This window comes from Sus scrofa, chromosome 14 (genome assembly GCF_000003025.6).
Source record: "Sus scrofa isolate TJ Tabasco breed Duroc chromosome 14, Sscrofa11.1, whole genome shotgun sequence".
Taxonomy (NCBI): domain Eukaryota; kingdom Metazoa; phylum Chordata; class Mammalia; order Artiodactyla; family Suidae; genus Sus; species Sus scrofa.
In genome coordinates this window covers 57727464-57741403 of record NC_010456.5, presented here as the reverse complement: position 1 = coordinate 57741403, position 13940 = coordinate 57727464, and the positions used below count along the sequence as shown (strand labels likewise).

At 43.8% G+C, this 13940-nt stretch overlaps 1 protein-coding gene across 1 annotated transcript in view; it reads right to left on the bottom strand.

Annotated features, from left to right (window-relative positions):
- Window positions 1–13940, bottom strand: part of PCNX2 (pecanex homolog 2 (Drosophila)) — a 294055-nt gene that overhangs the window by 58457 nt on the left and 221658 nt on the right. Inside the window, 2 exon segments of the mRNA XM_021074292.1 lie at window positions 3902–4117; window positions 8388–8446. Of these exon segments, the coding sequence (XP_020929951.1) occupies window positions 3902–4117; window positions 8388–8446 (275 nt within the window).

Here is a 13940-nt window from a genome sequence, read left to right as displayed (position 1 = left end):
GTGAGAGAAAGATGGACCTTCTTGCTCCCTGGCCCTGGGGAGGCTGCCTTCCTCCAGGACTCATTTCCTGAGTCAGAGTCAGCCTGTGCTGTGAGCGGCTCATGTGTCCACCGGTGGCTTCACTAAGCTTTGCCAGGGAAACTCAACACATCTGGATTTTGACTGCCCCTGGTGGTGCCAAAGGTGGCTAAAATTTGACCAAAATGAAGCCTGCTATTTGGGAAAATGGGAAAAATGGGAAGAAAAGTGAAATCCTGAAGAGAGATCTTAGAAAAATCTCCAAAGAGGGGAAAGTAAACAAGATCTTCCCTGGAAAGACTGGTCTAGATGTGGCAAATCGATAGAAATCACAATAGCTGTTTTAGGTCAACTGGCTTCTTCCTGCAAAAAAAGTATAATTTAGAGTTTGTCACGCTCTCTGCTGCCTCAATAGCTCTCTGTTCAAAGTCCAGTGGAACCAGAACTGGGTCAAGGAAAAAGGGGTGTTCAAGAGCGAGGGGTATTGGAGCAGGTTAGCTGGCTTTTTTCCCTTCCGGCATCATGGCTGGGCGACTAGTCACCTTACATGACCTCCGCCTCTGTCTTGTGCCCAACACATCCGTCTTGGTCCTCTGCTTCCTTCTGTATTTCACCTGATGACGTTTCTAGCGTCTGGAATCCAGTGGATCCTGCAGTGTGACAGGGCACCTGAATCCGAGTTGCATTTGAGAATGGCCAATGAAAGACGGCGGGAATGACCTGGTGCCTGTCCTGGAGGCTGGGCCATAAGGGGCTTATTGCAGTGTCCGTGCTCGCCCTTTCAGAGCCCAGAGACCACCCAGCTGTGAAGATGCCTTGTCCAGCCCACTGGAAGCTGAGCTGTACCTGAGGGAGAGCCAAGAGGCCAGGGCTGGTAGCCAGCCCCGGACATGGCTGGTGAACCACCCCCACCCCCCTAAAAAAAATTGATAGCAGGTAAGACCAAAACATTCATTGTGGTAGATCAAGATCTTCTGTTTGTGATGAGGATCTGGCAGACAAAGTGCAGTGAATTTCTAAAATCTAATTAACTCTGAACCCCTTCATTGCAAAGGTGGGTTAAGTTTGCCGAAGATGCTGTAAAGCCACATAGAACTTGTGATATAACCCTACCTCAGATTCAACTCGGCTAACCTTAAAAATTCTTCCTTTGAATTCCAGGAAAAATGGAAAGCTCTCCAGGTAGACACTTCTACTGCATTATCGCGCCAGAGACCCTTAATTTCAGCCACATCCTGTGGCATTTTCTGACATTTGCGAGAAATATCAGGGAAACATTGATTCTCTGTTCCGTAGAATCAGCTCACTACTCTTTCGGCCCAGTAACCTTTTCCAAAATAGGGTCCCTAAATTAGCTTCCTAGAATGTGTAAGGATGTGCCAGCATCCTCTGTAGGGTTTTAAAAATGGGAAATGTTGGCCATTTGTTCTTGGCTGAAAGGTGTCCTTTTGTCACTCACTGTGAGGTACTGGTTGGCCATGACCCCCTTCTATTTACCTTTCTAGCTTTGTCTGTGACCCCTTCCTCCCAAACAGCCTGGAAAACACATCTGGCCACTTAGTGCCTCTCTGTCATCACAATACCTGTTCCCTTCTCTCCGTTCCAACTGCAGCCCCTCCTCTGTCAAGCTGACCAGACCCCAGTCGGATTCCAGTGCCCCTTCTCTGGTCACCCGGTGCCCGTGCATGGTGCTGCCATAACACATCTCGCTGAGCAGTAACTACTCACTGCACATCTGTCTTCTAGAAGGCTCCAAGCTCCATAAGGCCGCACCTTCACATCTGTACTCACAGCACCTAACCCAGTGCTTGACATACAATCAGTGCTGAATGACTGTCTCCCCAAAAAATAACACTCACGTGTCAGACTCGCTAGTGAGAGATTCACTCGCATGTGTCAAGGGCATTTGAAAGTGGAAATATCCAAAATGGGGCTCTTAAAAAAATCCTCAAAAAAAAAATTAAAAAAAAAAATGGGGCTCTTGATTACATTCCCCAAACCCCAAAGTGCTGCTCTTCCCCTAGGCTCCCCAATTTCATTAAATGCACCTCCGTCCACTAGGCACTCAACCTAGAAAGTGGGGAGGGTGCTGAGCACCCCCCTCTTGAAACACGCAGTCCTGCCCGTCCACCTCTGCGTCCCCAGCACCACCCGCCCCCACCATCTTCTCTCAGGTGACCACAGACATTCCTAAGTGTTCCCCATTTTTTTCTGCTTTCACCCCCCTTCTCCCCCTCCAGTACACTCTCCACACAGCTACCAGAACAAGCCCTTCAAGTGCAGACAAGGTTAGGCATCCCCCTTTCCAGAATCCTCCATGGCTCCCACTGTACATGGAATATGACCCTGCCCCCTGCCTTTCTTTTCTTCTTTTTTTTTTTTTTGTCGTTTAAGGGCCGCACCTGCTGCATATGGAGGTTCCCAGCCTAGGGGTCTAATCAGAGCTGCACCCACCCGCCTACACCATAGGCACAGCAACGCCAGAAACAAGCCACATCTGTGATCTATACCACAGCTCATGGCAATGCCAGATCCTTAGCCCACTGAGTGAGGCCAGGGACTGAACCCACGTCCTTACAGTTATTAGTCGGGTTCTTTACCTCTGAGCCATGACAGGGACTCCCTCCCGACTTTCTGGTCACATCCTTCCACCAGGGTGGCCTCTGACTCCTACACTCAGCACTTGGAACATTCTTCTCCCCATCCTCCCCGAGGGCCTTCCCTGACCATCCATCTAACGTAACCCCTCCCGCTCACCCTCCGACGTAATTTCAGTCACAGAACTTCGTCACCCTCTTCTACAGCCTTCCTCTGACCTGTTACTGGTTTGCTCATTTGTTTACGTGTTTATTTTCCACGTCTCGAGGGTAAAACTCTCACAGCATCTCCAGTGTCAGAACATTGCCTAGAGTTCCCGTTGTGGCTCCGCAGGTTAAGAACCCAACATAGTGTCCATGAGGATATGGGTTTGATCCCTGGCCTCGCTCAGTGGGTTGCTGCTGTGGCTGGGGTGTAGGCAGGCAGGTGCAGCTCCAATTAGACCCCTAGTCTAGGAACTTCCAATATACTACACCTGTGGCAGAAAGAAAGAAAAGAAAGAAAGAAAGAAAGAAAGAAAGAAAGAAAGAAAGAAAGAAAGAAAGAAAGAAAGAAAGAAAGAAAGAAAGGAAGGAGGAAAGAAAAGAGAACACTGCCTGACACCAAAGAGGTGTTGCAGTGGAGAAAGGCAGTACCAATGAATGAGGGACCAAAGAACCCAGGAGACGGGCACAGGAGCACAGCCAATGTGCTGACACCCACAGGACCCACCACACAGCTCCAGCATCTGATCAATGGGAGACCTGGAGTCACCTTTCAAGATTCGAGCCAACCCAGTAACAGAGCAGCATGCGTTCCCGAAGCACCTGCACATACATGACTTCATTTAAATCAAAGGATGACTCTATGAGGCAACCCTCTTCTTATCATGTCACTGGTGATTTAAAAAATCTCAGAGACACTTGCCCACCACAGACCATGGCACTTGCAACACAGACCGAGGTCCTGTTTCCGGTCTGGCCACTCTACGCAGGGACAATCTGTGCTCCAGACCTGCTTCTTCTTCTGAGTTTTTCCCAGAAGGAAGGAAACCAAAGTCCTGACTCGCTACTACTCGAAGGTTTACACCAGACTGTAGGTTTCACTTGATTATATTCTCAGGTGACTGGGGCTTAGTTCTATCCAAATGCACTGAGGAAAGTGGTTGCACAAGCTCCTTTGTTCTATCCTATAGGACAGGCATGCCATGCGTCCTTTTTTAAGGGCAACTTCTTATGAAAGCTTTGCCTGATAATGAACCCAAATGACTGATTTTCAGCAATGTCCACGGTAAAGCATCACTTACCTCGGAATTCCAGTCCTCGAAGCTGAAAGGTGACAAGACCATTGCCGATTTCAATCAGGTGCACAAAAGCATTGAGATAATCTGAAGCCAAAATAAAGCAATCGCCGGAGCTGTAGTTACCCCATCGCCCAAGGACCAGGTCTCCACAGAGGGACTCCTGCAGGGCCCTTGTCAGGTGCTCGTAAAAAATGGAATTGAGGTTGTTGTCATTGTTCCCTGAGGACAGGATGAGAAATAGCCCCGGTGAGTCCTACTCTGGTGTGCCAGATGTGGGGGACAGCAGGCTCTCATTTGAAGTGAATCAGACACCTCTCTCATCAGAGTGCATTTTGTGAGACCCTCCTACTCCTTCTCTCGAGACCTCCTCCAGGTCAATGTCATCTACACAAATGGACTGAGTTCCTGCCTAGATGCAGACAACTTATGAAGTCCAGGTGAGATCTCTTGCTGCAGCTCAATACCTGTAACTTCCCTGTCTACCCCTCTTGTATATTTCAGATGCTCCATCCCCTGCGCCCCGCCCAGTGTGTCCAACTCAGGCCCCCTTCTGTTCTCAGAGGGCAGCACCACCATCCAGTCGGCCACAAGCTAGGGATCCCCACTCCTTCACACCCAAGCCTCCCAATTTTACTTTCCTCAAGTATTCTTTGCATCTTCCTACTTTTCCCCCGTTCCTGTGTCCATTCCAAGCTGCACTGGACACGGGACTCTCTAGATACCTTCGCTGGGACACCTTCTAGCTAACCTATTCTCTATCCACAGCTGGAAGGAGCTTTTCACACTGAAAAGGGGACCATGTCCCCCAGGACTCCACCAGCCTATTATTTAAAGTGATTTCTCAGGGTTCTTAAGATAGAGACATGACTTCATCATATCCCCTGTAACAGGGTCTCGTAAGTTATCCTTGATAGGAATAATCTGGGACGGCCCTGATCAAGCTCAGGGCGGATGGTCACCCAAGGGGCGCTGTGGTCTGCTCTCTACCTCTGTCCCGCACTAACCCCTCCCTCATCCGTCCCGCTTGCCACGCGGGACTTCTCTCCATTGAGTGACTCACATGCCCCTTTCCACCCTGGGCTTTGTAGAGACCGGCCTTTTGGCCTGGGTTTCTCCTCCATCCTCCCTGGCGTGTTCCCCCTACGGTTCTCTAGACCTTCGCTCAACTGCCCTTTCCAGGAGGCCTTCACCGACCACTGCGCCAGTCCGAGTCCCTTGTTACAGGCCGTCGGCTCTGTGACCCTCTGCTTTGAAGCACTTGTTGCAGGTGGAATTCAACTTTTGTGCACATGTGTGTATGGTCATTGGATTAACATCTGCTTTCCCCAAGGCACGATACAGTGAAGGAAGACTGAATTTGCTTATTTTTGTATCACAGTCCTGGCAGAATTCTTACATGTTATAGGGACTAACTAAATAGCTATTGAATAATAGATAACACCATAGCTGATACAGCTTCTTTAAGAGAAACTTGGTTTTAGAGAACATATCCATCAAGTAACTCTAGTGTTTTTTTGGGTAATCAAAGTCACCGAGATATAATTTACACTCAATGAACAGTGTGTGTGCGTGTGTGCGTGTGTATTTATATACACACATAAACATACATATATTATTTATATACACACATAAACATACATGTTATATATACACATACACACATATGCTTCAATATAAATAATTATTGCTAATATTATATATTACATACAAATACAATGAACGGTGTGCATATATATATGTTTATATACATATATGTATGTGTGTGTATATAACATATATATAGATATATGCTTCAATATAAATAATTATTGCTAATATCAAGTTATATACAAATATACTTTATATATTATATACATAGATATAAATTATTATATAGAGATATTTACTGTTTTAAAATTATACATGTGTATATATATATTGGTTCGGGAATAATTTATATAGAATAAAATGTCACTCTTTTTATTGTACAGTTCTATGTGCCTTAAACAATGCCTACAGTCACGTAGGCACTACTCAGAATGATGCTTTTGTGTTGCATCCATATTGTGGTACAGAGCAATAGTTCATTCTGTTTCTTTTGGATGCAGGTACTACAGTTTGCTTATCTATTCAAAAGCTGAAGGACATTTGGGTTGTTTCTAGGTTTGGCGACTATAAGTAGATCTGCTCATGATATTCATGAGCCGAAGCTGATGTGAAAAGCCTTGAGTCACCCCTAGGAGTGGCACCACTGTTGTCCAAAGCGACTGCACCATTTTGCATCCTTCTCCCAGGGTGGAGAGTTTTGGTGGTTCTGCATCCTTGCCAAGACTTGTATTGTCAACTGTTTTTGGTTTGTTTAATCTTAACTATTCTAACTGGGAGGGAGGAGAACACCAGGGCAGAGAGGGGGAAGGACAGAGCAAGGAGATGGAGTGGAGGAATAATACCCAGCTTCCCAATGGAAAGGGGCATGAAAGGGGGGTTCGTGGTGCACTTCCTTTCATGTCCCTGCTGGGCATAGACTTCTTCTACTCCCTCTGTCAGATCTCTCAAGATGAAGGATGGACTTTTAGGGAAGACTAGGTACCTGGGAAGTCCTCCTGGTCTGTGGTCCTAGGGGTGGAAGAAGTGCTGGGAGGGACCAGGAGAAAAGCCTGCCCTCCGTGCTTTTATTTTAGGGGTATCTCTTCTTTGGGAAGTAAATCCTGGCTCTGGAAAGTCAGAGAAGCATAGAAGCATAGGGTTGCTTCAAAGAGAAAACACCTAAAGCAAAGCTCCAGGATCCCCTTTAGACTGTGCACTGGCATTGGAGACAGAGCTTCAGGGAGGTCTGAGATAAAGACTGGAGATCTGAATGCAGCTTCTCTGCTCTGTACCCTCCAGAAACAGCACGATTGGGGGTGTAGGAAGGTGCAGACTAGCCCCAAATGCACCTGCATAAGGAAGAGCATTGATCCACCACTAAGCCGTCTACAAGACAACACTATCAAGCTATGAAGATCATTGCCAGGCATTCATGACAGTTAAAAGCTGAATTGAAATGAGTGCATTGACAACCTAATTATGATTAATGGAAAGAAATGAACAGTTCCATGGGCTGAGTCATGTCATGTAGCCTAATAAAGTATCAGTAAGCTTAATTTTCTCTGCCAATGAAGCCTGCCTGACCTGCCATGATATTCATTTTCTATGATGAATCAGCTCATGTCCTGAGACACTAATCAGAGATTAGTTTGAGTGTCTGGCACTTTTAAAGGAAAAGTCTGATTGAGAGAATTAACTTTTGCTTAAATGTTCAAATAAAACAAAACAATTTAAACCACTAAAAGTGGAGATCATAGAACACATTGACCTCATATCTGCACAATTAGAGTACAATGAGACAAAATGAGGAACATCTAAAGACAATGCACTTATACAACTATCCATATGCTAATACCAATGGTCCTGCAAAGACACAGAGTCCCATGGCTCCGTACTAGAGTTATTTATACCCCAGCCCACGCTCGCTCCCCAAGTCAGACTGACATGAAGTTAAATGACAACAAAAAAATAAGCCAAGTATTTTCAAATTTCAAATTAGGCTTTCAAATTAACAATGTATATGCAATACGTACATAGCTAATGAACATACTACAGTTCTTGCTAGACAATTTCTGGCCCAGGGGAGAGAATGAGGTGGATAAAAATAGAGAATAGTTGAAATATATATTCTGATATGAGCAAAAAAAAGAGGCTGAACAGTTAAAAATGAGATGGATTATGGGAAGAAAAAAGTAAAGTGATTTTCTGGAAGGTAAATAAATCCTTCCACAGGTTATTTTATTTTTGTCCTTTTAGGACTGTACCCGTGGCATTTGGAGGTTCCCAGGCTAGGGGTCGAATAGGAGCTGTAGCTGCCAGCCTACACCACAGCCACAGCAACATGGGATCCGAGCTGCATCTGCAACCTACACCACAGCTCGAGCTCGTGGTAACACTGGATCCTCAACTCGCTTAGCAAGGCCAGGGATCGAATCTGCGTCCTCATGGATACTAGTTGGGTTCGTCAACCACTGTGCCACGATGGGAACTCCACACAGCTTACTATTGAATAAAGTTTTTGAAGACTTCTGGATCCTGGAATCTGAAATGGTTTGCCTTTAAAACATCATAACACTGATGTTTTTTCCGAAAATATTTTGCCAGAAGACCAGTACCAAGGTTTTTAGTCTGTATTTAATGTTTATCATATACAACATGAAATGTCATAATTAACAGACATTCACTACTAAAGAGACATCTAATCAATTCTAAATAATGAAGGGATGTATTTCCAAACCAAATCAGGAGTCATGATCAGTTCTATATGCGCAGTTTCATTTTTACCATCAGCTTATTTACCAAGATGTGCACTGTCTCCATGGCTAACAAAAGTAGGTACTTAATCCCCCTTTTAGGATTGAAAGAATCCATCTACACAACAAAACAAATAGTTTACAAAGAGAGAAAGAAGGTATCCTCTTACCTGGATCCTTTTCAATCTGGACCACCAGCCTCGTGTTGGAATTATCCACGCGCCTTGTACTAGAAGGGGCCACAAAAAGGGGAAGAGGTCATAGTTAGAACTCTGAAAAGGAAAGCTGGCTACAAGAGTCAGCTGTGTGAGTGGGAAATGAAGGGTGGTGGGGCTCACGTATTAGAGTGAATATGGCACTTTGACAAAGCTGCCAGGAAAGGGAGGGGTCTCACTGAAAGGAAGAGAGGGAAAAGTGGAGAAGACGCAGGAAGCGAAGACATGATTGGGGCTTAGGATATGGGAGAATTGTCTTCGTCCTTGTCAATTATGAGCACCAGTCCACAAGATAAAAACAAGCATTTGAATTAAGGTCACTCCCTTTCAGAACATGAAGGCAGTGCGCACATAGCTGTCTCTCTTTTCCAACTGATTCCAGAAAATTGTAGTAAGTAGACCATGGCTCCACCACTTGCTTTCAATATTTGAGCCCTTGCTTACAGATCTTCTTTAAGTTGAACCACAAGAACAAAAACATGGAGTTCCCACTGTGGTGCAATGGGATCAGTGGCATCTCTGCAGTGCTTGGACCCAGGTTTGATCCCCCTTCCTGAACGGTGGGTGAAAGAATCTGGCATTGCCACAGCTTCCTCATAAGTCACAACTACAGCTCGGATCTGATCCTTGGCTCCAGAACTCCATATGCCTCAGGGTGACCAAAAAAAAAAAAAAAAAAAAAAAAAAGAAGAAGAAGAAGAAAAGAATACAAACAACTCTGACAAGCTTAGGAGAAGGTGCACTGTCTTTAGCCATGGTAACAAGTGGTCCCCAGAACCAATTTTAAACTTTTCCGGTTATGACAACTCATCTTGACTCAGCTTTGGGAAGCCAGCTGACCCACTGGCTTCCCAGTCAGCAGGTGAGGGAGGGGCTCACTCCAGAGCTCTCAGGGCAACCAGTCACCAGCAGTCTCCCCAGGTGACTACCTGTGCAGATGGCATCAGCGCACATAAGTCTCTAATCTCTCTGATCCTTGAACTTCAGATGCCCTGAAAACCTTTTATAAGGGCAACAGTCTGCTCTGCTCTGAGGGACTGTGCCTGACCAGCCTTTTCTCACAATTTCAGATTTCTTTTTTTTTTTTTTTTGTCTTTTTGCTTTTTCTAGGGCTGCTTCCTGCGGCATATGGAGGTTCCCAGGCTAGGGGTCTAATCAGAGCTGTAGCCACCAGCCTATGCCAGAGCCACAGCAACGCGGGATGCGAGCCGAGTCTGCAACGTACACCACAGCCCACGGCAACGCCGGATCCTTAACTCACTTATGGAGGCCAAGGATTGAACCAGAAACCTCGTGGTTCCTAGTTGGATTCAATAACCACTGCACCATGATGGAAACGCCATTACGATTTCAGATTTTTGAATGGTGGCCTCATCATTCTCTGAAGGATGAAATATGAAACTGACTTCAACCCCAAGAAATTGATGATATTCAGCTGTTTATGTTGCCTACAGAAATGGCAATATCATACGGTTAAACCTAAGCCATTAAGAAAGGACTTTCAAAACAGAAACAGACCCACAGACCCAGAGAACAGGCTGGTGGTTGTCAAAGGGTAGGAGGGAGGGGTTGGGAGTTTAGGATTAGCAGGTGCAAACTATGATCTATAAAACAGATAAACAACAAGGTCCTACTGTCAAGCAAAGGGGAACTGTATTCAGTACCCTGTGATAGGAGTTCCCGTTGTGGCTCAGTGGTTAATGAATCCGACTAGGGTTCAATCCCTGGCCTCGCTCAGTGGGTTAAGGACCTGGCATTGCCATGAGCTGTGGCGTAGGTCACAGACACAGCTCAGATCCCGAGTAGCTATGGCTCTGGCGTAGGCCGGTGGCTACAGCTCTGATTAGACCCCTAGCCTGAGAACCTCCATATGCCGCAGGTGAGCCCTAAAAAGACAAAAAAAAAGATAATACTGCTTTTGAAGGGTTTTTCCTTCACGACACCTGCTAAGAAGGCAGGGGTGCTTCTAGATAACACTTCAGTGTGATTGTTGACATACTGACTGTGATTTACTAAATGACAAGCCCTTCTTGGTAAAGGTGCTTACAAAGAAACCTAAGAATGTGGTCTTCTTCTGTGAACTTGTCTCTTGGGAATCAGAGGAGATTAAAAGATGCTTTGATGCGACTGTTATTTAAATAAATAAAAGGTTGTCTTCAGAAGAAAAAAAAAAAAAAGCTTTCTTGTTTCCTCATCTGTCTCAGGTATCAGAGAACCATCTAGGTTTAAGTTTTGTGGAATAGCCTCTACAGATGGGTTAGACAGAAGGAATATTCTGTTACAGCTCAAAAAGGCCATTAAGCCCAGCATGCTGCTCTCTTGCTGCTTCAGTTTCCTTCCAAATACCCTCAGATCAGCTTTGAAAATAAAAGAGCCCAGTGTGGCAGAAAATCAAGCAAACAACAAAATTCTTTCTAATGAAGGCCGAAATCCCATGTTGGCATGGTTAGTCCCTAAATGGAATTTTAATTTCACCTTAAGACCTAGGACAAATGGAATTTTCAGTAGCAGAATAAACAATTTTTAAAGTGGGATTGAGCCAAAAGAAAGTCATTTAACCAAACTCCTTTGAGAATTAAAACACCTTCTGAAACTATGTTAACTGGAAAGCTAGCTTTGCAAAAGGCCTTGGACGCAGAGTGCTAAATTCTGATAAGCAGTAACTAAGCTCAGCTGCTTGTGGGCCCCAGGGCCGCTGGCTCTCCACCATCTCTCCAAGAAGGGGAAGTGTCTAGTCGCTCATGATGGAGCATGATAATGTGAGAAAATAGGATGTGTACATGTATGTGTAACTGGGTCACCAGTAGAAAACAAAACTGTATTGGGGAAATAAGTATTAAAAAATAAAAATAAGTTAAAAAAAAAAGAATTAGAGTAATGCATTAAAAAAAAAAAAAAAGAAGGGAAGTGCCAGCTATACTGGGTAATGCTTACCACTCAAAGGTGCTAATTAGTTCAGTAATTGGATTTCTGCCTTAACTGTCCTATTGCATGAACATCAGTTCTGTGGCTCAAAGAGAAAATGGGGGCTTCCAACTCACCTCCAATTTCAGGGTGAGATCAAAATGCTGCTGTGGTTAGGTGTGCTCCTCCAGAATACTCTCTGCCCCTGCCTGTCAAAACCACTGCTCGTTGCTAGGCAATGAGGTCTGGGGACCAGAGGCCAAGTCTAGTGATAGGTCTCCCCAGAGAAGCTGACTTACTCCCAAGCATCCTTCCTTTATGTGACTATGGGATGCAGAGAGTAAAGCTGGGCTCCTCCCTTCAAGCTTTGCCTTCCCACCTCCTCATCGGTCCTGCTAAGCCCCTTCTCTCTTACGTGACTCCATCCAAGGAACTGAAATAAGATGACAGTAATTTACTTAATTACACTTCCTCAAGTTCCCCTACGTCAGCACACATGACTTACATTTTTGGTGGAGAAGTGTGTCTGGCTAGATTGAGATGTTTTATAGGTGTTTGTTCATATGGCAAACCTGAGGTGGACAGACTGTAGTTGTAACCATGGGGAAGAACAGCTTAGAGAAATCTAGACAATGAGAAGGCAGCCAGACTCTAAAAGAAGGACACTGTCACCTTTTAAGTTGAATATATGCACACATTTCATCTGAGTTAGTATATTCTGATGATTTTTGCATCTATATTCGTAAGGAATATTGGCCTGTTTGTTTTTTTTTTTTCTTGGAATGACTTTGTCTGGCTTTGATGGCAGAGTAATACTGGATCCAAAGAATGATTTAGGAACTGCTCCTTCCTTGACCTTTTTTTGGGAGATTTGAGAAGAATTGATATTAATTCTTCTTTAAACAATTTACAGAATTTGACAGTGAAGCCAGCTGATGCTGGCCTTTTCTTTGCTAGGAGTTTTCTGATTACCAACTAATTTCCTTTACTTGTTATAAGTATCTTCGGGTTTTCTATTTCTTTTTCAGTCAGTTTTGGTAGTGTGTGTGTGTGTGTGTGTGTGTGTGTGTGTGTGTGTGTCAGTTTGGTAGCGTCTGTGAATTCCTCCAGTTCAGCTAGATTATCTAATTTGCTGGTACACAATAGTTTATATAATTCTCTTTCATTTATGTAAAGTTGATAGTAATGTTCTCACTTTTGTGATTTTAGTAATGTGAGTTTTATTTCATTTTCTTCTTGGTCATTCTTGGGAAAGGTTGGTCAATTTTTTTGATCTTTTCAAAGAATTAATTTTTGGTGTAATTTGTTCTTTCTATTGTTTTGTATTCTCATTTCTCTACATTCTAATCTTTATTATTTCCTCTTGTCTGCTTTGGTTTACTTTGCTTTTCTTTTTCTAGTTCCTTAACATAGAATACTAGCTTATTGATTTGTTTTCTTATGTTTATTTTTATTTTTGTCTTTTGTCCTTTTAGGGCTGCACCCACGGTACATGAAGCTTCTCGGGCTAGGGGTCTAATAGGAGCTGTAGTTGCTGGCCTATGCCACAGCTCACGGCAACACGGGATCCTTAACCCACCGAACAGGCCAGGGATTGAACCCGAAACCTCGTGGTTCCTAGTCAGATTTGTTTCCACTGCACCACAACGGGAACTCCTCTTATTTTTTAATTTAAGCATTTACAGCTATGAATTTTCCTCCGAGCACTGCTTTTGCTATATATCATGGGTTTTTTTTTTTTCATTTTTATTAATCCCCAAATATTTTTTATTGTCTCTTGTGATTTATTCCTTTTCATTGGTTGTTTAAGTATGCTTTATTTGCCATATCGTTAGGAATTTTCCAGATTTCCTCTTGCTGTTGATTTCTAGTTTCAATCCATTGGGGCTGGAGATCATATGTTGTATGATTTCAATATTTTTAAATTTATCGAGGCTTGTTTTATGGCCTAATATATAGTCTACCCTGGAGAAAAGTCCATGTACCTTTGATAAGAATGTCTTTTTAAAACTTTGCTTTTCAAAAATACCCTGCTAAGTTCCTGCTATGGTGCAGTGGGATTGGTAGTGTCTCTGGAGCACTGTGATGCAGGTTGGATCCCCACCCCGCCACAGTAGGTTAAGGATCCAACATTGCCACAGCTCTGGCATTGGTAGCAACTGTGGCTCAGATCTGATCCCTGGCCTGGGAATTCCATATGCCATGGGGTGGCCGAAAAAGAAAAGAAAAAAATACTCTGTTAAGAGGAATAAAAGACTAGCTACAGACTGAGAGAAAATATTTGCAAACCTCATATTCACAAAGTACTAGTATCTAGAATATATAAAGAATGCTCAAAATTCAACAGTAAAACAACAAAACCAACCAACCAAAAACCCCCCAAAGAATTCAATTAGGAAATGAGCAAAGATATGAACAAACATTTCCCTGAAGAGGACATGCTGATGGCAAATGAGCTCAGAAAAATATGTTAATACCATAAATCTTTAGGGAAATGTAGATTAATCACGATGAGATATCACTCTATACCTATCACAATGGCTAAAATAAAAAATGGTGAACATCAATATACTGCCAAGGATATAGAGAACCTGGATTTCTCAT